A 24,947-nucleotide genomic window follows, 5' to 3' on the forward strand; every position below is an offset into this window, starting at 1 on the left:
ATATGCCAAGGCGGCCGCTGTGTCATTGGAATATGCCAAGGCTCTGCCCGACGGGGCCCGGCCTTTTTCATCTCCCACCTCGCCCGCTCAGCCTTGAGCGAAGGTCTGTGGGGAGGTGCAGGGACCGCCAAACAGAGAACAGGAGCTGCTATGGCCATCGGCAGAGCACATACGTCCAGGTGATATAGGCACAGATAGTTGGCGGCTGCTGGGAGGCGGGTTCTTCGGGCCCCGATGCCCTGACATCAACCCAAAACCCCTCCATTTTTGTTCCACTTTGGGAATAAGGTTGACGAAATACTCAGCCACGTCTCGACCAATCATTTGGGCGGTTCCACTGCCCTGGCATCGCCATGTAGCCACTTAGCAAGCCCTCTGCAGCCCATCCCCTGAGCCAAAAGAATCATCAACCTGAAAAAGAGCCGCGCCCTATGCCAGCATGCCTCGCTCCGTGTTTTCGCCGCCCTACGGCTGAAGCAAACACCCGCCCCGTCCGCCTGCTCCAACCGCCGCCGCCCTCGAGTACATTGCTGTGTTAGCACCTTGGCCATGGACCATCAGCACCAGCCCTGGATGCCAGATCCTGCCTCTGGCAGCGAGTCATTTTCTCGCGCGGCACGTAACCTCGGGCGACCCCAACCCTACAAACCTCAAGCTCCAGCTCCCACCTGCCCAATTCTGCACCTTAGCAAAGAGCTTTGTAGACTAATATGCAGTGCATGTAATACAGTGTGACCAATGCCGCTCCCGAAAAGTGAGTCCCTACCCTTAAATCCTACCCTTAAAGCGGCCCATTTGTGCGAGGGCACAATATGGAAGCCACGCCATCCATGGCGTGCATCTCGTGTTGTTTCCACTGCTTCGGCCACCTGGCTTGGTTGCCTGCCGGGGTGGCTGCTATAAGAAGCGTTCCTGTGACAGCACGAGTGACAGAGGGCATGGACTGATCGACGGGCCCTCTCCGCGTCTAGATCCGCTGCGACAGGCAAACACCATGTGCCAACTGTCGCACAGCCTCGCGGAACTGCACCACGACCGGTCTGGGGCGCAGGAGCGTTGTTGGTGGTCAACGGGTTCTCATATCCACCCAATAGTTCGTACCCATCAGCCACTGCACTCCCCGAGCCCTCTCGAGCCCTCTCGAGCCCCCTCGAGCCTAACCTGTCCTTCACAGTGAGAGAAAGATAGACCGCATCGAGGAAAGGCTCGGGGCGATCGAGGAGCTGCTCAGGAGGGACCGCCAGCCCGATCGTGGCTCCGCCCCTCGCCGCTCGACCCCCATCACGACCGAGTTCCCCATCAGGACCGTGTCGTCGGTGGCCGCCTCGAGCAACAAAACGCCCGGGAGCCAGGCCAGCTCGCCCCCGGAGCCTGACCTCCCGCCCACGTACGAGGGCGGCTCCTCGCTAACGGCACAGTCCACTTTTGCTGGCGAGTTCTTTGAGAACGCCGTCGGGCTGACGCCCGTGCACGACGATGGGAACCCCAGGATGTACGACGCCCTGGCGTCGCTGCGCCAGATCGTGACCATGCAGAGGGATCACCCGTCGGCCTCGGAGCTGGGGCTCAGAGGAAACGGCCAGCCAAAGTCGGTGACCAGCGGCATGCAGAACCTGAAGATGCCGCCCATGGCCACCGTGCTGGGCCTGCTGCGTCAACTCAAAGGTTCGTCCTTTCCCCCAACACCAAACGTTCGGTTGGTGTCCCGGGGGGCTGCTGCATACTCACCACGCCGGCGCGAGTACCAGAATCTGGCGCCTCCAACATCCTGGAGAATGACCTTCCGTTCATAGAGAATGACGAGTTTGTCGAGATGTGCAGAAACGTCTATTTCAACGCCGACGACTTCACCGAGGCCACCTTCATCATCGTCAACGCCTGTCTCTACCACATCTTTGCCGAGGAGAGCTACGCGACGGACAATGCGTCGCTCAGGCAGGAGTACCAGGGCTACGAGGAGCTGTGTCAAGAAAACCTCGAGGCGGCCTTCTTCCGCCTCCCGCTCTGCCTGCCCGCCACGTCGCAAAACATCAAAGCACTCCTCATCGGTGTTAGTTTTCACTACCTACCTACACCTCCCGGCTGTCTATCCGACACGAGTAGCTAACCTGTCAAGTTAGACCATGCACACCATCGGCCACAACTGCAGACCCTCGCTAGCATGGAATCTGATAACCACGGCCGCGCGCATGTGCCAGGCCCTCGGCTATCACCGGCAGGAGGTCATGAGGAAAGAAGACCAGCAGGCCAGGAACCTCAAGGCCGTTGTGTTTTGGTACGTATACGTGCTGGAAAACGCCCTCGCGCTCCGGCTAGGGTACTCGTCCGTGATCCGAAGCTGCGAGGTCACAATACCACGGGATGTCGACAAAACAGCCCCGCCCGGACCGTGGTCGAGCTTGCTGGGGCTGTCGGTCAAGGTTGCCGACATCCAGGCAAACGTCTACGAGCTCTTGTAAGTTTTCTCTGCCCCGGAACTAGGTACCTAGGTGTCTTTGTGTCATCACAAGAGGCAGAAGCGCTAACGAAGAAAAATAAACCCCCCCGTCCAGATACAGCCCCCGCGCCTCGGCCAAGCCGCGGAGCCAGATCGTCGACTGCGCGCGGCGGCTGAGCCGGGAGCTCGAGGTGGTCATGGACGACGCGCGCAAGGCGCGCAGCCTCATCACCGAGGAGTTCAAGCCCACGACGCAGTACCAGGACTCGCTCGACCTGCAGCTCATCGGCGACGAGATCACGTGCTACACGACCCTCACCATGATCACGCGCGCCATCCCCGCGCCCGAGGGGTCGGCCGACAGCTTCTGCGACGAGTGCCTGGACGCCGCCCGCCGCGTCATGCGCATGCACCAGGCCTGCGTCGCCGCCAGCGCCGACAACCTCGAGCTGCAGGTCGCCTACATCCACTGGTCCATCGTCCTGACGCCCTTTGCGCCCTTCTTTGTGCTCTTTTGCCAGACCATAAGCACCTCGTCCGTCGAGGACCTGGCCCGCATCCGCGACTTTGCCGACTCGCTCCTGCCCGCCAGCCGCATCTCGGACCAGGTGCGGAAGCTGCAGCGCCTCTGCCACGTCTTTTGCAACGTCGCCACCACCTACCTCGAGGCCAAGAGCCGCCAGCAGCAGCAGGAACACCAGCAGCAGCAACAACACCACCACCTCGACGACCAGGGCGACCAGGACATGATGCAAATCGGCGAGTTCGACGTCTGCCTTGGCGCCCTCGGGCTCATGCAGCCCGACGCCTCCTCCGCCCACCACCACCACCACCACCACCACCAACAGCACCAGCAAGGCACCGGCTGGCCCCACCACCCCGACGGCGGCGTCCCGCTCGAGGGCCAGCCCCTGGACATGCACCACCACCAGCAGCAAATGGGTCCCATCGACTTCAGCCTGGGGGACTGGTTCGCCGGGAGCAGGGACATCATGGGCCTCCTGGATGGCGGGATGCGGCCCTTCGGAACCCCGCCCGAAGGCATGTGAAGCAGAGGCAGCGGGTCCGTTCCGTGTCCACATACTAGACACGCCCACGCGCCTACTAAGCCACATGCGGCGGACGATGGGTCCAGGAGGTGGGGGAAAGTGGGAGAGAGAAAAAAAATCTACTCATACATACTATGAGGCGGTTGCAGGGTTCTCGCGTGTTGGGTGCCCGCGGGCGTCGGGGAATGTGGGCATAAGCTTTTTGCGGCCCGGAAATTTTTAACAATTCAATGTGGTAGATTAGATGGGTGGTAGAGCCTCACATTAACCCGGGCTGTGCAAGCATTCGTTCTTTTTTTTTCTCTTCTTGTTTTCATACCCTGCTCTCGAGCTACTTCCAGCAGTCATATTTACAAAACAGCAGCTGAGCCGGCAGGGGCTTGGTCAAGAGAGACAGCACGTAATCAAGGCATCAAATCTTGCCTACTAATATAGCCAGCCTGGTGGAAAAGCCAATCGTGTCATTACCCCCTGCATAGAAAGTTGCCATAGCGCCATTCAGGAAGACCGGTTAATGGTCAAGGGCTTAAACGGCTTTCGCAGCCTGTCCAGCGACCCCGTGCTGACCCGCGGAGCCCCCATCGGCTTCTTGTTGTAGCTGTTTTTTATACTGATCGGCACGCCGCTCGGCAGCGAGCATGTGGTTGTGTGGAAGCAAGACGCCGCCTGCAGGCCCTGGGGCGTCGGTTCACCATCACCAACCTGGCCTGCGGCAGCACCCTGTGAGCGCTCCGTCTTTGTTGGCGAGCTGGAAAAGTGCGAGTAGCGAGTTGCGGCTGCGTGGTCGCGCTTCGCTGCGCCCGGTCGCGGCATCGTGGCACCTCTATTGCCGCTTCCCAGCCGGTGGTTCGCAAGCTCGGGCGCTATCCCTGGCCGTGCGCTGGCCGGGGCCTGCGGTTGCCGAGCCATCTGCTGGCCAGCGACCGGGACGTGGGGTTGCGCCACAGGGCGCCCAGGGGCACCGGGTCTCGCAGAGCTCGATCTAGCTCCTACACCGGGTGGCGCTTTGGGGCCGGCCTTGGGCTGTGCCTTTGCCCCGCCGTGGACAAAGCCAAGCATGTTTCGTTGGTCTGACTGGCGGCCGGCAGCGGGTGCCGCGGCGCCTTGGTTGTTCTGCGGGGCGGGCGCCGGCGGGGTGGTAGCGTGATGGCTCCCGGCCGTGACGAACCCAGGGAAGCTGGCCATCGTGAACCCTGCCGACTGGTCCATCGTAGTGGTGAAGCCAATGTTATGCGCCCAAGGCTGTTGCTCCTGCTGTTCCAGCCCTGCGCCGGCAGAATGCCGGGCCCGCTTGACACGCGGGCCTCGGTCTCCAGAGTTGTCTGCCCAGGATCCTGTGCGGCTCAGCCCCGAGTCACGATCGTGCTGCTCAGGGTCGACAGGATACGCGTCGTCATCCATCGAGACCTCGAATGGCTTCAGCGAATCGAATATCTCGCCTTCGGTCGGCGCTTTTCTCCCGAGAATACGCCCAATCTCCTCCACCACGCTGCGATCAAAGGCGGGTCCCTGCTTCGCAAAATAGCTCTCGACTCCAGTGATGAATGACGACAGTTCCACCTTTTCGCCGCTGCCATAGCCTCCAAAGAGTGGACGGCTGAGATACAACAGAGCCTTGGCCCGGGTCATGGCCACATAAAGAAGCCGTCGCTCCTCGTCGCCATCTTCCGACCGCGAGTGTGGTATGCTGCCGTTGTACACGGCCGGGATGAACACCACGGGCCATTCGAGGCCCTTTGCGGCGTGGATGGTGGAGACGGTGACCATGGGCTTGGAGTTGTCCGGGTCGTCCTTCGCCACGTCCGCCGCCAAGGATACGTTGGCTAGAAACTTGGCGAGGGTGTCCTTTTCAGGAGCCTGCTCGACGCCGTCGATCTCTGGGAGGCTCTCATCCGCCTCAGCCCCCTTGGTAAAGTCGGTCGCCATGTTTACCAACTCCTGCACGTTCGCCCAGCGGCCTTCCCACTCGTCGTTGTATGTGTCCTGGAGGTATTTCTCAAAGTTCAACCGAGACAGCACGTGCTCGATGATCTCGAGCAGTCCGAAAGGCTCCTCAGGGGTTGCAGCGTTCGCGCGTTTCCGCGCATCCAGCACTAGCCTTATAAGACCGCTGGTCAGATTCTGCTCGACCTGCTTTCGGATGTTGGTTTTTGCCAAGCGATTGCCCGTGCAGTGTTTATGAAGCAGGCTCCAAAGGCTCTGTGAAGACTTTTCGGCCTCCTCCAGCAAAGCCTTGATGGTCGTGTCCCCAGCTCCTCGTTTTGGGACGTTTATTATCCTCGCGAGGGAGTCGTTGGCGTGAGGTTGGTTGATGACCCGCAAATAGTCGAGCACAATCTTGATCTCGGCTCTCTCATAGAACTTGAACACACCGGCCATCTTGTATGGAATCCCGGCTTTCCCCAGCGCGCTCTCGATATGCCTGGACAGCGAGGCCGAGCGGAGCAGAATTGCGATGTCGTCGTGTGTCATCAAGCTCCCGGATAGTAGTATTATCCTTCTAAGCTCAGACACTATCCACTCCGCCTCCTGAGAAGATGACCGGAGCTTCCGGAGGACCGGCTTAGTCCCCCGGGCGTGGACGGCCTTGAGGGCCTTGTCGAACCTCTTCTCGTCCTGCTGGATGATCTTCAGGGAGGTTGCGAGGATGCGCTCCGAGGATCTGTAGTTCTCCTCCAGCGCGACCTTGTCTGTGGCTGGGAAGTCGGTGAACATTCGACTGAGATTTCTAATATCGGCCGAGCGCCACCCGTAGATGCTCTGATCAGGGTCGCCGACGACGGTGATGGTCTGGCGCCCCTGTGCGAGCAGTTTCATGAGCTCGTACTGTATCCCATTGGTATCCTGGTATTCGTCGATCAGGACGGCCTGCACGTTGGACACGCACTCGGGTGCGACGCGCAGCAGTTCGACGCACTTTACAAGCAAGTCATCGTAGTCCAGCAGGTTGGACCGGGCAAGATGGTCCTGGTATTCCTGGTAGCACGTCTCCAGTTGCTGGTTGTTCTGGCTCTTGGCTGCCCCTGGCTTCTGTACCGGGACCTCATCCCCACATCTCGACTTCTTCTTGCTGATCCAACCCCGAGCCATGGCCGGATCGATCCCCAGGTTGAGACGCTTGCAGATCCTGGTAATGACGGCGCGAGAGTCAGAGTCGTCGGCGATGCTGAACTTTGAGTCCAGCCCAATCTTCTTGCCATAGATGGCGAGATATCTGCGCGAGATGCTGTGGAAGGTCCCCAGGACGATCTTTTTGCCCTTCTCGGTGCCGAGGGCTTTGTCGATGCGCTCCGCCATCCCGCGCGCCGCCTTGACGGTGAAGGTGGCGACAACGACATCTTGGGGTCGATAGCGCACGACCTCGACGAGCCAGACGACGCGCGATGTCAGGGTGTGCGTCTTGCCGCTGCCGGGGCCAGCCAGGATCGCGACGGTTGAAGCATTGGAGCCGACCGCGCGGCGCTGGGCGGGGTTCAGCGATGCGAGGATCGAGCTGCGTGCCGACGCGTCCGCCATGGTCGACGAGCGCGGGGAAGCGCCCCCAGCTAAATCATGGGACGTTGGGGATCGGAAGAAAGCGAGTGTTCAATCGAGGGTATTCTAGGAGAGTGTGCTTTCGATTCTGCGAGCCAATGCCAATTAGAGAAATCAGCGACGCGATGTCGCGTCTGCATGTCGCCAACTCACACCCACGGCAAAGAGCGTCACTGCACTTCTGACCGCGAAATCATGTGACGAGATCCATCGCGCCCCTGCACGTGATGATGTGGGGTTGCGACAAGCTTCACAGACATCCCTTTTTCTCAGGACATTGGCCCTGCCAAGACCACTGAATCAGCCTCAAACAGCTTTTGCTTGCGCAGTCTGCATATGCAGCCCGGCTAAGTAGGTCTGCAAAAATCGGGCCAGCGGTTACGAGACCGAATCCCTACGCTGGCGGAAGACAGCTAGCTGGCTTGGCCAATTGCTCTCTTCATCACGTCACAGATGGCGTGTGACAGTGTGATCTCACTGTGGAGTACGTGTGCTGACGGCTCAAGCCACCAACAAACCGAGCTGGAACCCGAATGAGAGTCGGGCTGGAAGATCCAAATTCACCACGTCCGGCAATTTGTGCCTCGCCTCAGAGCAACGCCGTTTCGAAACATACGGCCAACCAGCTCACCAGTCCAGCCGCCGGGACAAGAAATCCACACCGAGCTAATACCCGCTGGGCCTTGGTTGATCGTGGATGCAAGGAGATCTCACTCTGCCTGCCAACGGAGTCCAGTGTCTCCATTCTGGGTGGTATGGCCATGTTGCTTTTAATTTTTACTGGGGCGCTGACCTGCGAGGCCCCAAGTTTAAGGAGTGACATGCCCCCTCCATCTTCGATGGGGCTGAAGGGTTACCGACCATACAACAAAAGTAGATTCCCTCCACAAAAACCAATCAACAGGTTTCCGCATCACCGACATCGACATTGCTCCGTCCTAGGCACAAGTGTTGCAGCGGTTGCAGCAGTTCCGACCCCGGGGACAGCAGCAAGAGTCGGGGTCCCAACCGGTGCATGGGCACTCGAGGCAAGGGCCCTGACGCGGGTCTAGGTCTGCGAAGCGGGGCTTGAGCGAGAACGAGCCGTCCGCCCGTTGGACAACCTCGCCGGTAGTGGTAGTGTCCGCAGGCTACACCAGGGTTGGTACGAGGTCAGCGCACGAAGCCATGATTTTGGTTGGTGGGCCGGCTGTCTGGTAACACACCTGCGGGGCAGCAAAGGCGACGCCGGCAAGACCGAGGCAGAACAAGATCGGTGAGTACTTCATCGTGGGGTCCCGGATAGCTGGCTGTGGTGGTCTTTGTGTTTGCAGTGTAGTGCTCCTAATGGCTCTTTAGAAACTAGGTACTTCTCTCCAGAATCTCTAGACTTGATGGCAACATCGGGCGGCTTAAATATGTGATCTAGACAGCGGACAACGGGCATATCATGGACACGAGGCAAGCGAAGCCAAACAAAGTCCGAATATCAAGTCCGACAACTGCTATGATTTCTTTCCGAGCTGCTCGCACTTCTCGAACCATGTCGTCAACGATCCTTCCATGCCGCCTCGTGCCGGATATAGTAGACCCCTCTGCTCGGCTCTTCGGACAGGCAGTTTTCAGTGAAGTAGATTCTTCATGTCGTCGGCCCGCCAAAGTCGGACATCTCTCAAAGGAAGACACTCTTGAACGGTCGTTGGGATCAACCATCATATCACATATTTCTCTACTATTTGTTGGTACCCCTTTCTCCCCGCGCTTGGCGCCAATTTTTAACCATTCGGTGTCATTGTGCTCGCAGGTGCCATCCCCATCACTGGCGGGCTATCATCATGTCCTCATTGGCAGCTGATGTGACCGAGGCGACTGGCAGCAGTGACAATGCACAGCAGGCAGTCTTTTGAGCACATCACGCATTGATCAGTGAGCTAATGCTGACACGCGCGGCTCGTACCCCACTAGGTTGCAAAGGCCGAATTCAGTTCAACCTCGCTAGGGACACGATATCACTCAACCCATTTCGGCCACCAACAGACCGCCACACCACGGGATTGACCTCCAACAAGCCCGAGGAAACGAATCACACGTCGGCTGGAACAGAACTGAACAGAACGGCTGAACAGAATCTTGCTCGCATGCCGGCAGTCCAGGCCAATGCAGGTTGGTGCTACGCTGCGAGCCCGCGAGGCCGGGTAGGTGTGGGCTTGGGACACACAACACGGACAAGCGAGTCCTCGAGGATTCAAGAGACACAAGCTGGCATGCCTGCCGGACCGCTGGAATGAGGCAATCCGCCAGCAATCCTTCCTGCTCAATTGTTCTCGCACAGACCCAGTCGTGCCAGTCCCCTCGAGCGAGTAAGAAGGAGATTCTGCAGGAGCAAACCCAATGGCAGGCATGACCGGAGATGGAGGGGTGGCGAGCTCCCTGACTGGCCCGGACGGCTGGCTGGAGGAGGGGAAAGCCGCCGTGGCTCGACAGGGGTGCGGGCCAACCAGATGTCGCGCGCACCCGAAAATTGCGATGGCGGCGTGACGGGCAGGGACGATTGGGGAGCATTGGCAGCGGCCCCACTGATCGACGGCCAATCATCACGCAGGCGCACCAAATCGCGGGCGCTTACAGCCCCTGCTGGATGCGGGCGCCTGTCCAACCACGGCACACCGCCGCCCACCTATCCCGCCCTCCCGCCCTCGCCGACGAGCAGAGAGCGCTCCCAGGGACAGTCGTAATGTGACTGGAGTGACCGGAGTGACTGGCACCACCGGCCCCCAATGCGGGCTTTCAATGCGGGCTCTGGCACCCCAATGGGAGACACTATGCCAGCCCTCTTGCCCTGCTTGACCCATGGGATGCTGGCCACGCCCCATCAGCCCATCGGTCTATTTGCGGTCCAGCCAATGTTGGGCCTGGCGCTGTTAGCGGCCGTGGCCCACCCTCGACACATCGGGCGCACAGCTGCCGCCGCATCACGGTATCACCAGCCGCTATATACCCAGTCGTGGCCTCCCTGACCCGGCGCCCGCCTGGCTGATCTCTCACGCCGTCAGCATCTGCACTGGCTCGCTCCCGTCACTCGTCGACGCACCAAGCGTTTTACCCGACCCCTTTCCACTCCACGCCGGTCCCCGACTTGTCGAATAAGGGATGCCGACCTGGCCACTACCGTGAGAGCGTGCCTCACCTCCGCTTCTGTCCCCTCCTCCTTAATCATGCACACACCCTCCGCCTCCAGTATATATCATATTCTCCCTCAGCGCTTCCCTCCCTTAACCCAACTCGCCCTCCCAAGCATATCGCCATCGAGTCTTGTCCTGTGTCTTGTCGTTGCTGCCTCCACACCTGTCAGCTCCGCACCATCGTCGCCACCGTCGTCCCAAGCACGCGGCCCCTCGCTCTCGCCTCGGGCCCTCTCGGACAAGGTTTACCTACCGGCACAGATCGGCGGCATCGTAGGCTCATACGCCCTCTGCCTGGTGCTGGTCGCCACCGCCCTCCTCGCCCTCGCAAAGACCCGACGCAAGCGTCTCGAGGCAGCAGACGAACTCGAGGACGACGACGGGACGCTGAAGCTACCATCATTTGACGACCTCGCCCCGATCCCCGCTCCGGACCCCTCGTTCTCCTATCCGGTCAACGGGCAAGAGTATCCATACCCAACGGCTCCCGCGCTGAGCCCAAGGAACTTTTCCTATCCGGCTCTCGCCAGTCCCACCAGGACCGAGCAGTCGTTCCACACATACGCACCCTCGCCCACATCGACCATAATCGCCCCTGGCGTTGATCTCTCCGTGGACCAAAACGTGGTGGCTGCAGACAGACAAATGGCGCAAACACAGCTAGAAGACATGTATCGGCTGGTGATGGAGCAGGAGGCAGCCAAGGAGGCGGGCGTCAAGTTTGAGGCGCCGCCAATGCCCGCAGCACGCCTGCCCCCACCGCAGCACCAGGCCTCGGCCAGCACTGGGACGCTGACCAAGAAGGAGAGGTTCAAGCCGGCGAGCCTGAACCTGTCCAAGGAGGACAAGCCCCATTCGAGGACAGCATCCATCCTGTCGGCGCTCAAGTCGCCGCTCAAGAAGAAGAGCCAGGTGCAGGGGATTAGCATCTCGTCACCCATAATGACGCCCATGACCGGTACCTTTCCGCGGGCCGAGGGCGAAGAGCTGAGGACGATCCCGCCCAGGCAGTATGCGCCAGCCGCGCCACCGCCGGTGCCCACCGACCAGCCGTACCATCAGCAGCAGCACAGCCAACCGCGGCGTGTAATGCAGCCCCTGACACCCGACATGTCGCCCGACAGCACGCAGAGCATCGACGAGAGGCTCGGCGGACAGCTGGCGGACGCTTCCCAGCACAGGAGACAGCTGCCGCTCCGGGAACACCAGCAGAACCACCACCACAACAATAACAATTACCATTCGCGCAACGTGTCGACCGTCACGACCGAGGTTGACCCGCAGTCGGCCACCTCGGAGCGGTCCACCACGCCCCTGGTCGGGCTGCCGCAGTCGCCCAAGCCCGGCATGTCGCGGTTCCCGTCGGGCTCGCTGGCGCTGCCGTCGTCGCCCAAGCCGGGCGCGACCTTCCAGCGGTCCGGCGCGCCGTCGGCGGTGCGCACGGGCGGCGCCCTGCCGCTGCGGGCCTACGAGCCCGCCCTCGCCTCGCCGGGCCTGATCGCGCGCACGACCAAGGAGACGACGTTTGAGCGCGCCGGTCCGCTGTCGCCCAACGGCCAGCGGACCCCGTTCACGGGCGCCGCCGTGCCGTACTCGCCGTACCAGCCCTTCTCCCCCGTCATCCCCATGACGCCCAGCCTCGTGACCAGGGCCGACCGCAAGAGGATGAGGAAGCTCGAGCCCAAGACCCCGACGCTCGAGATGGTCAAGAGCGAGAGCGATATCTGGTAGCTGTGGGCACACGGCGAATGAGAATCACGAAACACCACGACGAGATAATTGCAATACAAAGATTAAAATTGGATAAAAAAATTGAAAATCACTTCACTACGCAAAGCACAAAAAAAAAAAGAACAGCTTTGAGAGACATCCAACCCACAGCATATTCATCCAGCATTTACACCCTTTTCTTCCTTGGTTCTCCCTCTTCTCTTCTTGACCCTCGCTCGGTTTCTTTCTTTTACACTATCATGCTACGATTCCCGCAAGGCTCCGAGCACCTATGTCGCGGACGCCGTCACTTGCGCTCTGTCTTAAACCCTGCTTCTTGTGTTTCTTTCTTAATGATATCACCATAGCTCTGGAGAGGCGATTGATGGCTGGGATTTGGGATCTGGGGGCTTGTACTAGAACTGGAGGAATAGGGAAGAGATGATATCCTACGGAGAGCGGCACGCGGCGGCCTCGCTTTTCTCGCAACAACAGAGTTACATTTCCATATTTTACTTTCCCGTTCACACTTCGCCGTGCCTGTTCCAGTGGTGCATGATTGCTTTGATCCCGACACCCCTTTCAACTAACTTCGTGCGTAGGAGGTTCTCGCCGAGCCTGCTCACAAGTGCATGATAAATGGGCCAAACAACCAAGCTGGTGTAAGATACACACGTAAATCTCTCTGGGACACATGCTACTATTTACATTACATACAAAATAAGATGATCTTGTGATGCTCGAAAGGATGCCAGGACAATACAGGGAGAGGAGAGAGTGAGGGCGAAAAAGGGGCAAAAAAAAATATAAATACAAAGACTGCGTGGGAGCAAAAGATATAGTCGATCCAGGCAGGGATCGAACCTGCAATCTCTTGATTCGTAGTCAAGCGCCTTGCCATTTGGCCACTGGACCTGTTGGGTTGTGGGAACTGGTGTGTCAGACGGGCTTATATCAGTTTTGGAGCAGTTTGAAGCTGGTCCCATCTTTGCTGTCATCGGATAGAGTTTGAAGAGGCAATGCATGGGGTTACTGGTGTGGGATAAATTTGGTATTTCCCATGGGCTAGTCTCGCTTATGCTGAAAGGCCGTGTGGAATAAACGCTACCCTTGGAACTGACATAGGTGGGCGTTGAACGCTGCACAGAATATGGCGGCAACGGGCTGTGAATCGACATGCGCCGGCTTCCTGGGAGAGCCGGCTTGTGCGCACGGACCGTAACTCTGGCTGCACGCGCTGGTCCCCGCGTCTGTGGGCCGAGGTCTCTGTTGGAAAAATGGGTTGTGGCAAACGGCCTATGTCAATGCAAAAAAAAAAAAAACGCTGGGGTATCCAGCCCAAGCACAGCATAACAGCTGCGCAGTAATCGTCTGCATAATTTCATTGATATTCTATCGACTGAATCTGGTGCCGCTTCCTGGGAGTCCGGATTGGCGAAAGGACTTTTCCCTGAGATGCCTCGATGCTCAATTAATTGCTGTATTTTGGGTTTGCGATGGGCGGATACGGCACGTTCGGCACCATGCAAGGTAGCTCGGACCACTTTGCCAGTAGGGGGGGTAGACGCAACTCGGGTTTGCCCTTGGGCGCTGTGAAGATGGACCAACAGCCCGCGCAAACTCAGTTGCGCACCGCGCTTCAGCCCTCCGGCGACCACCCGCACCCGCACAGAGACACGCACTCGGGCGCACAGAAAAAAAAACAGTAGGAACCGATGGTGGCCTCAGCTAGTCCGACGGGGCTGCCGACGTTGCGAGTGCAAGCGAGAACGGATCAATCAGAGGCGCCAATAGCGCCAATATTTGCGCACAACGCCGTGGGGCTTTTAGTTGCTGGGTGTGCGCGGCACTGTGGCCGGGCACCGTCATGGAAATTTTAATACAAGACCCAACGGGCGTTGCGAGGAAACGCAGGTGAAAAAAACACAGCGAGTAAAAGTTCCGAAGAGAAAAAGCTCAGCGCCGCATTCGCAGGGGAACATTGAAAGAGCGGGCCTGGCGAGCGCCCAGCATCTATTATAGCGAGGGTTCAGCCAGGGAATCGGCCTGCACGTGAGGGCTCCGTGCCAAGCGAGCAGACCTGAGACACATGGCCTGATCGCCCCCCCGAATGGGCTGATTTGACTGTGTCGCTCCAGGACTCTGCTGCGACTCTTCCCACCTCTCCCCAACAACGCACCAAACAAAGACAGGGCAGCATCGGACCTCGAGCACCGCGAACGCTGGGCGGGATTGAGGCTCTCTTTTAGCGAACGTACGATTTTGCGCAGATTTCCACGCTGCCGCTCTCCAATAGCGAGCGCCCGCATCCTTGCCCTGCCCGCTGAGCGGCCCGGCCAGACGCTCTCTGTGGCCGTGGCAGCTGCCCGACTCATCGCGCTGCTGGCGGGACCGACCGACGGGACCCCCTCCCATCGCCCATCGCCCATCGCCCATCGCCTGTCAGCCCAGAACTGCGTCGGCAGTGCCGCGTTAGGCCCATCGAACCACCTCTGCATGATCTCGACCAGCCCCGTCAGCACCACCACCATGGACGACCACGAGGACCTGTTTGCTACCGCCGGCGGCCTGGACGACGCGAGCCTGGCCAATTTCTTCGGCAGTAGCGACGATCCCTCGTCCACCGTAGACTCCAACGCCGCCTCCAACCACCACAACCTGAACCAACCAAGTCACCCCAACGCCAGCTCTTCCCGGACCAGCAACAGTCCTGCCGCGGGCCAAGCCGTCGCCGCAGCCACCAACCCCCAGAGCCTCCCCAGCGGCACAGCGGCCCAGGGGATCCCTTTCTACCAGACTGCCGACAGCGCCTGGACGTCCTTCGAGGATACGCCGCCCTACGACGCGTACGAGAGCGTGAACCACTTTGACACCTTCTACGGCGCCGACCGATCACAGATCCAGCAGACGTGGCAGGCAGGTGCTCCATTCACCGCCCACCACCACCACAGCCACCAACAACAGCTTCCCCAGCGCGGCCTCCCTCAGCAGCCGGGCAACCAGAACCAGCAGCTCTCACCGGCCGACATCAGCCCCATCGCCCTGCAGGCTGAGCCGCTGATCCTTCCTCCTGCCCCCGCCGGCCACGTCCGTCCGAATCCGGCCCCCGAGGTCCTCCAGACCCTCACCCCCGACCAGCAGGAGCGGCTGAAGAACATCGCCATGCCAGCACACCTCCAGTACCACTCGCCCCAGAGTGAACCCAGCCCGCAGTCGAGCCCGAGCGACAAGGACAAGGGTGAATCCATCTCGTCACCCGAGGCTGCCGAGCCGTCGAAGACGAGCAGCCGCAAGCGCAAGTCCTCGGCCGATGATGACGACGACGATGATGACGACGACGGAACGCAGCCCGTCAAGAAGACAGCCCACAACATGATTGAGAAGAGGTACAGGACAAATCTGAACGACAAGATTGCTGCGCTACGAGATAGCGTGCCCAGCTTGAGGATCATGTCCAAGAGCGCAAGAGGCGAGGACACGACCGAGGATCGTGAAGAGCTGCATGGGCTGACCCCCGCCCACAAGCTGAACAAGGCAACGGTATGTCTGCTGTCAGGTCTTTTTGCATGTTGGCATTCAGCGGGAGAATCGCGGGCAGCACTCCTTCAGGCGCATGGACTGACGTGATATGTTGGTGCCTCACTGTCTAGGTTCTGAGCAAGGCCACAGAATACATCAGGCATCTGGAAAAACGAAATAACCGCCTCATGCACGAAAACGATTCGATGCAGCAGCGTATCAGCGCTTTCGAGAAGCTCTTCATGGCCGGGGCCTTGAATGGCGCCATGAGCCCGCTCCAGCAACAGCCGCCGCCGACGCCAATACAATTCCCCCAGGACGCGCAGGCCTTTATGGGATCGCCCATGCCCACGCCGGGCGCCCAGGACCCGCCTGGAATGATCCAGGTGCCCGACGACATGAAGCGCATCATTCAGGCGCAGGTGGCCGCCGGACGACCCTACCCGATAGCGCCTCAGGCCAACTACCAACAGAACGCCGCCATGATGCGCCAGCAACAAATACAACAGCAGCAACAGCAGATCCAACAGGGCCGCTGGGGGCAGACTGCCCCTTATTTCGGCAAGATGATGGTTGGCTCCCTGGCCGGTCTCATGATCGTCGAAGCTGTGCGGGAGAGCGAGACGAGCACCGATTCGCCCGACGGGCGTGGTCTCTTTGCCGCCCCCATCCAACTGGTCAACACGTTTGTGTCGACATCACACTTCAGCGTCGCCGGCTACTCCTTCTCCGCCGTGCAGCTCATGTCCTCGCTCAAGATTTTCCTGCTCTTTGGCTCGCTTCTGTATGCTTTCGTGCCGGCTCTCTTCTCGGCGGCGGCGCCCAGGCCGCAGAAGACAAGGCAGCAAACTAGGGCGTTTCTATCGGCTGTTCCATCTCTCGCCTCCCCAATCCGTGTTAGGCGGCAGGCCTGGCTTACGGCCATCCAGACGGTCTGGGTGCCACGCCACAATTTCATCCTCGAGGCTGCCGCACTGATGCTCAAGACGATGAAGCTGAGCCTCCGCAACACCATCGGCGTCCAGCAATACCAGGCATTAACGGGACTGACCGAGGAACAGGAGACCGCGCGCGTCAAGGCGTGGGCCATTGCGCTTGACGCTCAGCTCGCCGGAGGTGACGTCGAGATCAACAAGAGCAGACTCACACTTACGCTCCTGGCTTCGGGCACCCTGCCAGACACGCCCCTCCGGCTGATGCTCAAGGCGCTGCACATCCGAGTGCTTCTTTGGCAGCTGGGCCAGGGCGGGATACACAATGTCGTGGCAGCCAAGCTGGCGCGGGCGAAGTGGAACCAGGCAAAGCAGCTTCACAGGCTCAGCAAGGCGTCGTCTTCACCGAGGCTGTCGGCCCAGGAGCAGATTCCTTCGGATGACAGTCTCCCCGACCACCTCGCCGTGCTGCTTGACCAAGAGTGCGACGACGTGCTTAACGACGACGTTGTGCAGAGAGCCCACAACCTTGCCTGGAACCGCCCTACGACACATGATGTGGCGGCTGATATCGACGGAATGAATGCTGTGGTTGAGGATCCCGCGATAAAGTCGCCTATGGATGCCGTCGCCGCTTGGTGGTCCAGCCTCGTTCTTCACCAGGTCCTGACCACGAGCCTGGATATCGCCACCACGACGACGGAGAAGGGAGACTCGGAACAAGAACCGTCGACCAGCTCGATCAACGAGGACGACCTCACTCTTGCTGCCAAGGTGGCGCCCGTTGGCTCCAACGCGCAGGTCAGGGCCTTGGTTGCGCGCGCGTTCCTGGTCAAGGCGAACCGCGGAGCCAACATGGTGGCCGCCCTCGAGGCCATGGCGCCGTCGTCAAACCCGGACAAGTACCCCACCTACAGTCGTGCAGTGCCGCCTCTGATCGACTCCCCAGCGACGGCGACCAAGGCGATCGACGCGGACCCGGATGCCAAGATGGCGCTCCACTGCGCCATGGTGGCGGCGCACCTCAGCTCGCGCAGGCCCAAGCCGGTGGCGCTGGAGCTGGTGGAGAAGATTCTACGCGGCTCTACCGAGGGGCTGACGTTGCTTGGCTTCGCGGCTGCGTTTGGGCTCATTCTGCGGCTGGACGCGCACGCGGTCGCGTCCGAGACGTGCGCGGGTTCCATCGAGCGGCTTGCGGGTGCGCTCAGGATATGGATCGGGGGCCCTGAGAGCGACCGCTGCGCCCTGTCGCGCGAGACGCGCCAGGCTGTGGTGCAGCGCTGCCTCGCCATCACCAAGTCGGCCGTCGGCATGGACATGGACCCGGGCTACGGGACCATGAGCGAGGCCGGAAGCGTGACCGACGAGCGCACGCCTTCTGCTGGACTTTCGACGTCCTCGAACGATGATTCATGCTGAGCTTTGTTTAATGAGGTGGTTGTTTTTCCCGCGGCTTTTCTCAGGGGCGTGGTGGTGGTCACTCTGGCTTTGTGTTGTCTCGATAATTACAAAAACGTTGGTCTCTCGCCATGGGCTTTTTCTTCTGTCTCTTCTGGTATATAGTTGATCTGCTAGATATCCCCTTTCAACCCTTTTGCATCCCAGACATTGCTCTTTTACTTTTGTGTTTTTTCCCCCGAGCCGCTGTTTCGCTGAGGCCTGTTTGTGCTGGTGTATTTTCTTCTTTTTTTCCGAGTGAAGCGAATCGAGGAGTGTCTTGTTCTTGCGCCAGGCCCTCCTTTTGTCTTATTTCTCGTTCTCTTCTTTTCAAGGGGTATCGTAGGATGTCGGTATGCTCTGTTGACCCGCGTATAGCAATTTCCTTTTCTTTGCCAGCGGCGTGCTCTGCATCAAGGCGTTAGACCAAGAACTGGACCGGATAAAAAGGATACGGATGACGCTTGAACGTCTGAGGAATAACCCCTGTTTTGTGATGGCCTGGCATCAATCATGTGGCGCAGTGAGGTGTAATTTTGCGTTGGTTCCCACTATCTGGCTTTTTATAACCCGTCTGTCTGGTCGCTGGAGAATACAGTTATTGGCACTCGATAATCTGTGATGTTTGTCCCGCTCATAGCCAGTGAAATGATGTAGGAAACGGGTGCCACCTAGGAATGGACAACTGCAACACGCAAATTGGGAGCATCATTTCTGATCTTCCTGTAGGTCCGTTGCTGCTGCCGCTACGACGAATGGAAATTCGAGTCACCCGGCTCAAATAGAGACATCTATCAAACATGTTTTACGCCTTTTCGTCTGTTTCCATGTGTGGAAAACCATACCAGCCATACCATCCAAACCAAACCCAAATTGTTCGCCGTGGGGAAGACAAAAGAAGAAGACAGCCGAGCTCGAGACCGAAAAAAAAAAACCCTCTTCAACACCCCCATCCCATCCCCTCTCACCAGTCGGGAGCAGATCCGCACCCACCGCCAGCCATGAGCTCGACGGGCTTCCGCATGGGCAGGTCGGCAGCCATGGGGCGGACGCCGGGCCTCTTTGCGCGCAGGCCCCTGAAGGCGATCTTCTTGTCCAGGTCCGCGAACGGGTGGGGGCCGGCCTCGTCCTTCTTGACGCGCCAGCGCGCCGTGCCCAGGGCGGCGTCGAGCTCGGCCACGGGCGGCAGGCGGGCGTAGACGAGGCCGTCGGGCCGCTCCTCGACGTCGAAGGTGGCGATGGACAGGTCGGCGTCGTTGCGGCAGCCGCCGCTGGCCAGGTCGAAGTTGCGCTTGTGGTGCGGGCAGGACACCCAGGGGGCGTTGTTGTTCTTGTCGCAGCTGCCGCCGGCGCTGGTTGTTGTTGTGGTGGTGGTGGTGGTGGTGCTTGTCGGTGTGGTGGCTGTAGTGGAGGTGGTGCTGGCGGCGGCGGCGCTACCGTCGATGGACGACGCGGCGCTGTTGCTGCTGCTGCTGCTGCTGCTGCTGCTACCGTTGCTCACGCCGTTGGCGCTGCCCAGGTTGGTGACGCCGAGGGAGCCGTTCCCTGCGGGCTCTACGTCGCACGTCGACGACGCCGGCGGGCTGTCCTGGCCGATCAGGCCGTCGGACAATATAAAGGCGCGCTTGTGCGGGCACATCTGCTGCGTCATGTAGTAGCGGCCCTTGACGCGCCACAGGGCGAGCTGGGTGTCGCCGCGCTTGACGGCGGCGCTGACGCCGTTGGGCAGGGCGTCGGCGCCGGCAAAGTGGGAGGCCTCCATGACGGGCTGCCACGACGTCTCGGACCAGCGGGACCGCAGGCCGGCAAAGTCCTCCCTGGCCGGCTCCTTGGCCCAGTGCACCGGGCGGGACTGGTCCCGCTCGAGCTCAACCTCGGTGCCGTCGAGGGCGTCCTGGGTGTTTGCGAACTGGCGGAACTTGGCGGCGACGGCCGGGTCGTTGATGGCCTCGGCCCACTCGTCGAAGAAGCTGTCGACGAGCTCCTGCATCTGGGCCTCGAGCGAGGCGTTGATGCCGAGCTTGTCCTTGAGCACGACGTCGCGCAGGTAGCCGATGCCGCCGGGCAGGGCCTCGAGCCAGCGGGCGGTGCGCTGCAGCTTGTCGGCGGTGCGGATGTAGAACATGAGGTAGCGGTCCAGGATGGGCACCACCTCGGCGGGGGCCACGTCCTTGGCCAGCAGCTCGGCGTGGCGCGGCTTGGCGCCGCCGTTGCCGGCGACGTAGACGTTGAAGCCCTTGTCGGTGGCGATGAGGCCAAAGTCCTTGCTCTGGGCCTCGGCGCACTCGCGCACGCAGCCGCTGACGCCGCCCTTGATCTTGTGCGGCGCGCGGATGCTCTTGTAGCGCTCCTCGAGCCGGACCGCGAGGCCGACGCTGTCGCCGACGCCGAAGCGGCACCACGTCGTGCCGACGCACGACTTGACGGTGCGCAGCGACTTCGCGTAGGCGTGCCCGCTCTCCATGCCGGCGTCCACCAGGCGCCGCCAGATGTCGAGCAGGTCCTGCTTGCGCGCGCCGAAGAGGTCGATGCGCTGCCCCCCCGTGATCTTGGTGTAGAGCCCGTAGTCGCGCGCGACCTCGCCCATGGCGATGAGCTTCTCGGGCGCGATCTCGCCGCCCGACACGCGCGGCACCACGCTGAAGGTGCCGTTGCGCTGGATGTTGCCCAGGAACCGGTCGTTGGTGTCCTGCAGGCCGTGGCTGGCGCCCGACATGACGTGCTTGTTCCACAGCGACGCCAGGATGGAGCCGACGCACGGCTTGCAGACCTCGCAGCCGACGCTGTCCCTGTCGGCGCCGGCCTCGCGCATGACGTCGGAGAAGGCGCGGAGGCGCTTGGCCATGACGATGTGGTACAGCTCGGCGCGCGAGTAGGCAAAGTGCGGGCACAGGTGGTTCTTGACCTCGTTGCCCATGTCCTTCATGGTCTTGTTGAAGATGCTCGTGACCAGCGGCATGCAGCCACCACAGCCCGTGCCGGCCTTGGTGCACGACTTGACGTCGCCCACGCTCTTGCAGCTGCCTTCCTTGACCTTGGCCACCACGTCGCCCTTGGTCACGTTGTGGCACGAGCAGATCTGCGTGTCGTCGTCCAGGTCGTCCCCCTCGTCGCCCTCGCCGCCCCTGGCCCCCAGCATGAGCTCGCTGGGCGGGACCTCGAGCTCCTTCTGCCCCTTGACGAGCGGTACTAGTTTTACGTAGTCGCGCGTGTCGCCGATCATCATGCCGCCGAGCAGGTACTTGCCGTCCATGGTGAATATGTACTTCTTGTAAACGTTGGTGAAGGGGTCTCGATAAGTGAGCGCCTTGACGGGCGCCGGGGGCAGCCCGTTGGTTAACCTCTTCACCGCGGCCGCGCTGCCCTTCTTTGCGAGCCTCTCGTCGCTCTCGGCTGCCTTGCGCGCAGCTGCTGCTTTGGCCTTTGGTGGCAGGTACTGCGGCCCGTCGCGATCGGCAAAGAAGTCGCCAAAGCTAGTAGTCATGTGTTAGTGCCTGTGCGATCAGGAGGGGCCTTGTAAAAGGAGCTTCAAAAAGGAAGAGAAAAAAAGAAAGTGCCCCCTACCTTGCCACCTCGACCCCGAGCAGCTTCAGCTTGGTGCTGAGGTCCGGCCGCTTATAAAGGCGCGGCTGGTGCAGCTTCGCCTGCGTCAGGTTGAAGGCGAGCACGTCCGCCATCTCGACGCCCGGTGCGATGAGCCCAAAGGTCTGGTTGTTCCAGCTCGCCACCTCGCCGATGGCGTACACGTCGGGCGCGCTGGTGGCGAGGTCGTCGCCGACCACGACGCCGCCGCCGCGGTCGGCGCAGCGGATCCCGGCCGCGCGGGCCAGCGCGTCCCTGGGCCGCACGCCGATGGCGAAGCAGACGGCGGAGCAGTCCATGCGCTCGCCGTCCTCGAAGCGCACGCCCGACACGCTGCCGCTGGCGGCATCGACCTCGACGCGGCCCACGCGCCTGCTCAGGAGCACGTCGACGCCCAGGTCCCGCACCTGCTCGACCACCATAGCGCCCGCGTCGGCGTCCAGCTGGCGGCTCAGCACCCAGCTGTTGCGCTCGATCACGGTCACCTTGTCGTAGCACCCCAGGTCCAGCATGGCCTTGGCCGCCTCGAGCCCGAGCAGGCCGCCGCCGACCACGGCGCCGGTGGTACCCTTGCGCCTCCCGGAGAACTCGATCAGCCGCTCCAGGTCGCCGATGGTGCGGTAGACGAAGACGCCGTCGGCGTCGTGGCCCGGCGTGTGCTTGGGCAGCACCGCGTCGGACCCCGTGGCGAGGACCAGGATGTCGTACGGGACCTCGTCGCCGTTGGAGCACAGCACTCGTTTCCTGTCCGGTTGGATCTCGGTGACTGTGGTGTTTAGGTGGTAGCCCAGGGCGTTGTCCTCGATGGCATCATACTGCAAGCCAGCAGTCAGTGGTTTGTCTGGACCACAACCGTTGTCGCAGCGGATCCGAAGAAGTAACTCACCCATTCTTGTGGATTCAGGTATAGACTGTCCACCTTTCGGTGCTCAAAAAAGCTGGTGAGGCCGACGCGGTTATAGGCGAGATACTTCTCCTCGCCCAGGACGACAATGTCGTACTCGCGAGACCGCGCGTCGAGTTTGAGCAGCTTCTCGATGAAGCTGATGCCCACCATCCCCAGGCCGACCACCACGACCTTTTTCCTGTTACTAGTGCCGACAGCCATGGCGCCGGAGCAGCGTGCAGCTGCTGGCTACTTGTTGTTTTCCAGAGAGGGTGCAGTGGTGCCACTCCCAAAAGAAGCAACGTATGGAGATGTTTGTAAGCTGGTGGCGTCGTCTAGACAGATACGTGGGAATAGTGGTGTTCTCGAAAAGGGTATCACAAAATTTCGGACAGGAAGGAACAAAATTAGAAGTCAGCTCGGATTCTACGGGGTGGTTGAGGCACAGGGGCCGTCTAATAAGAGGTCCCCAAGGCAGCGCAGATAAAAGACGCAACGGAAGGATGTGGGTTGATAGTCATGCACTCGCAGACAGAGGACGACGCATGTCTAGCAGACGTCAGGGTCTATGGGCAGAACTGGCCTCGGGCGTTCCCGATATCCCGGCATGGCGAAATAGAACAATGGCAGATCCAAGCATCTCCGGTGAGCGTCCCGCCAGTGTCCAACGACGGGGTGGGGCGGCCTTTAAATGACCGGAAATACTGGAAAGAGAGCAAAGGGGTATACCTTGGCCGAGCACTGCCCTCACGCTGGCGGAGCGAGTGCTACGGGAAAACATGCTACCACGGTTCGTTTTGCCACACTTTCTCCGCGGCGAATGGGGCAGGCAAAAGTCAGGATTTCCGAGCACACGGCACCGGCAGTGCCGTACAAGGTTGGTCCGAAAGGCACGACCCAGATCTGCCCTGTGGGCGGCCACCTACCTTGTACATGCAGCGCCAGGCCATGGGCCGATAAGGGGAGCAAACGGCGGGTTCCGGGCCATTGTAATGTCATGGATATATGGACAGATAAATGGCGAGATAACAGAAGGGAAGGGCCGGCTCCTGATAATGGATCCCCCATCGACATGGGTTGATAAGGCCCGCGGCGGGCCAATCAGGGCCTTGCAGTCAGCCGCTCCCGCCTCCCGCGTCCCACCAGGCCCGCTGGCGTCTTTTGGGCCGCGGAGAAGCTGCGTTGCTGGATTTGCGGTGGAACAAAGACGGGATCGTCTCTCGATTTTCCAATCCGGGCTCAGTTTTTGATGTGTTCAATTCAGCAGTAATAAAACGGCGACTCGTGTCACAAAGCTAAAAGCACGGGTAGTGCAGTGCCCACCATGGGACGCGCAGGTGCGACTGTGTTCAGATGTTTGGGGGCTGACTCCTGCCCGCCGCATATATAAACAAGCACCAATTGAGGCGGAACTGCCTGGTCCGGAGACATCTCGGGGTGGAAACAGCAACGCTGCTGCTGCACCGGGAGTTCCCGAGCTGAACACAACGGTGCCCCCACGATTTGGCCATCTCCGGCAAATCCTGGGCTGGAAGGCGGGTTGGATGGTGTTGGAAAACACGAGGAGGCGTGATGTTGAGGACCACCAAGTGATGGTTGCAAGCAAAACAATGGGAAAAGAAATGCGCACACCAAAAATGGAAATCGGATATGCAATCAGAAATGAGTAGAAACATCATTATATGACGATGACCGACCTGGTAACATGCAAAAAGTTCGACAACGACGCGATTCGAACGCGCGCGCCCGAAGGCATTGCCTGTGGTATTCTGGTGAATAGCAGGGCAACGGATTAACCACTCTCCCACGTTGTCTGTGGGTGACAGTCAAAAGATGTTGTGGGGATTATGTATCCGGTATCCCGCATCCCACATGTGCCAAGGCCGATTGCTGCTGGTCTAGCTGTACCCAACCTCCACCTCTCCTATTCCATATTCCATATCATCAGCAGTTTAGCATCTATTCCTGCTCATTTACGCATTGAAACCCCAGCTCCTTAAATTGCGTTATAGCATTCACTTGCAAACTACTCCACCACGTTGGACAAACCAAAGCCAAGCAAAACCGTCATATTGATCAGCACGAAAAATACGCACGAAAAAAAGGAGAGATGCCTCCATAAACATCCAGTTTGCCTAAAATACCATCATGATTTCTGAAGATGGACCAAAGGAGGTATACCCAAGAACCAGAAAAGAAGCCAGCCGCCCACATCAAGAAGTAAGAAACAGACACCCATCAAAATGCAAGTGATCTCACCGACTCGCACCAACCCCGGCCTCGTCGCTGCTGTCGTCGCCCGCGTCACCGACCTTTTTGCCACTGCCGCCGCCACTGCCGCCGCCGCCCTCGCGCCTGGCGCCCGCCTTCATGACGAGTAGACTGGCCGTGAGGCCGCCGGCGACCAGCTGCGAGGCCACGAGGCCGAGCGTGCCCCTGAGGTCGTCCTGGTGGCCCTGCTGGTCGGCCGCGAGCCTGGCCGCGCTCTTCTCGCCGGGCAGGGCCGCGTGCCTGCGGCCCACGACGACGATGTCGCCCGAGCTCTTCTTCCCTCCCTTGGCCGGGGCCGCGCGCTCGAGCGCCGCCTGCACCGCCGCGTCGGGCGAGCTGTCCACCTCGTCCAGCTTGACGCGCCCGCCGAATCCGCCGCCGTCGGCCGCCGCCAGCAGCGCGCGCAGGCCCGCCATGGCCGCGTCGTCG

General features: G+C 60.4%; 8 protein-coding genes and 2 non-coding genes across 10 annotated transcripts in view; 4 read left to right on the plus strand and 6 right to left on the minus strand.

Annotated features, from left to right (window-relative positions):
• The first annotated feature begins 409 nt into the window (after nucleotides 1-409).
• GGTG_00320 (fungal specific transcription factor domain-containing protein) lies at nucleotides 410-4,020 on the plus strand. Its single transcript, XM_009218064.1, has 6 exons — nucleotides 410-754; nucleotides 972-1,093; nucleotides 1,175-1,665; nucleotides 1,749-2,050; nucleotides 2,121-2,455; nucleotides 2,553-4,020. Exons 3-6 carry the CDS (start codon nucleotides 1,491-1,493, stop codon nucleotides 3,484-3,486), a joined length of 1,746 nt encoding a protein of 581 aa, XP_009216328.1. The 5' UTR covers nucleotides 410-754; nucleotides 972-1,093; nucleotides 1,175-1,490; the 3' UTR covers nucleotides 3,487-4,020.
• Nucleotides 3,696-7,357, minus strand: GGTG_00321 (ATP-dependent DNA helicase srs2). The gene has a single exon (XM_009218065.1). It carries the CDS (start codon nucleotides 7,000-7,002, stop codon nucleotides 3,985-3,987), a length of 3,018 nt encoding a protein of 1,005 aa, XP_009216329.1. The 5' UTR covers nucleotides 7,003-7,357; the 3' UTR covers nucleotides 3,696-3,984.
• A 408-nt stretch (nucleotides 7,358-7,765) lies between these two features.
• On the minus strand, nucleotides 7,766-8,522 carry GGTG_00322 (hypothetical protein). Its single transcript, XM_009218066.1, has 2 exons — nucleotides 8,226-8,522; nucleotides 7,766-8,150 (listed from the first exon to the last, which is right to left on the minus strand). Exons 1-2 carry the CDS (start codon nucleotides 8,286-8,288, stop codon nucleotides 7,959-7,961), a joined length of 255 nt encoding a protein of 84 aa, XP_009216330.1. The 5' UTR covers nucleotides 8,289-8,522; the 3' UTR covers nucleotides 7,766-7,958.
• Nucleotides 8,523-9,156: 634 nt separating this feature from the next.
• GGTG_00323 (hypothetical protein) lies at nucleotides 9,157-9,734 on the plus strand (the record flags this gene model as incomplete). Its single annotated transcript, XM_009218067.1, has 2 exons — nucleotides 9,157-9,194; nucleotides 9,332-9,734. The coding sequence occupies 2 exons, from the start codon at nucleotides 9,157-9,159 to the stop codon at nucleotides 9,732-9,734; spliced, it is 441 nt and encodes a 146-aa protein (XP_009216331.1).
• A 288-nt stretch (nucleotides 9,735-10,022) lies between these two features.
• Nucleotides 10,023-12,425, plus strand: GGTG_00324 (hypothetical protein). The gene has a single exon (XM_009218068.1). It carries the CDS (start codon nucleotides 10,215-10,217, stop codon nucleotides 11,910-11,912), a length of 1,698 nt encoding a protein of 565 aa, XP_009216332.1. The 5' UTR covers nucleotides 10,023-10,214; the 3' UTR covers nucleotides 11,913-12,425.
• A 309-nt stretch (nucleotides 12,426-12,734) lies between these two features.
• GGTG_20003 lies at nucleotides 12,735-12,806 on the minus strand. The gene has a single exon. It is a non-coding gene; the product is annotated as a tRNA-Arg (tRNA).
• A 1,023-nt stretch (nucleotides 12,807-13,829) lies between these two features.
• On the plus strand, nucleotides 13,830-18,394 carry GGTG_00325 (hypothetical protein). Its single transcript, XM_009218069.1, has 2 exons — nucleotides 13,830-15,431; nucleotides 15,542-18,394. The coding sequence occupies exons 1-2, from the start codon at nucleotides 14,388-14,390 to the stop codon at nucleotides 17,759-17,761; spliced, it is 3,264 nt and encodes a 1,087-aa protein (XP_009216333.1). The 5' UTR covers nucleotides 13,830-14,387; the 3' UTR covers nucleotides 17,762-18,394.
• Nucleotides 18,324-23,113, minus strand: GGTG_00326 (nitrite reductase). Its single transcript, XM_009218070.1, has 3 exons — nucleotides 22,248-23,113; nucleotides 21,344-22,176; nucleotides 18,324-21,252 (listed from the first exon to the last, which is right to left on the minus strand). Exons 1-3 carry the CDS (start codon nucleotides 22,467-22,469, stop codon nucleotides 18,744-18,746), a joined length of 3,564 nt encoding a protein of 1,187 aa, XP_009216334.1. The 5' UTR covers nucleotides 22,470-23,113; the 3' UTR covers nucleotides 18,324-18,743.
• Nucleotides 23,114-23,964: 851 nt separating this feature from the next.
• GGTG_20004 lies at nucleotides 23,965-24,061 on the minus strand. The gene has a single exon. It is a non-coding gene; the product is annotated as a tRNA-Ser (tRNA).
• Nucleotides 24,062-24,502: 441 nt separating this feature from the next.
• Nucleotides 24,503-24,947, minus strand: part of GGTG_00327 (hypothetical protein) — a gene marked incomplete at both ends in the record, with an annotated part of 3,517 nt that continues 3,072 nt past the window's right edge. The window contains one exon of the mRNA XM_009218071.1: nucleotides 24,503-24,871. Within this exon, the coding sequence (XP_009216335.1) occupies nucleotides 24,503-24,871 (369 nt within the window). The remainder of the gene's footprint in view (nucleotides 24,872-24,947) is intronic.

Source organism: Gaeumannomyces tritici, assembly GCF_000145635.1.
Source record: "Gaeumannomyces tritici R3-111a-1 unplaced genomic scaffold supercont2.1, whole genome shotgun sequence".
NCBI lineage: Eukaryota > Fungi > Ascomycota > Sordariomycetes > Magnaporthales > Magnaporthaceae > Gaeumannomyces > Gaeumannomyces tritici.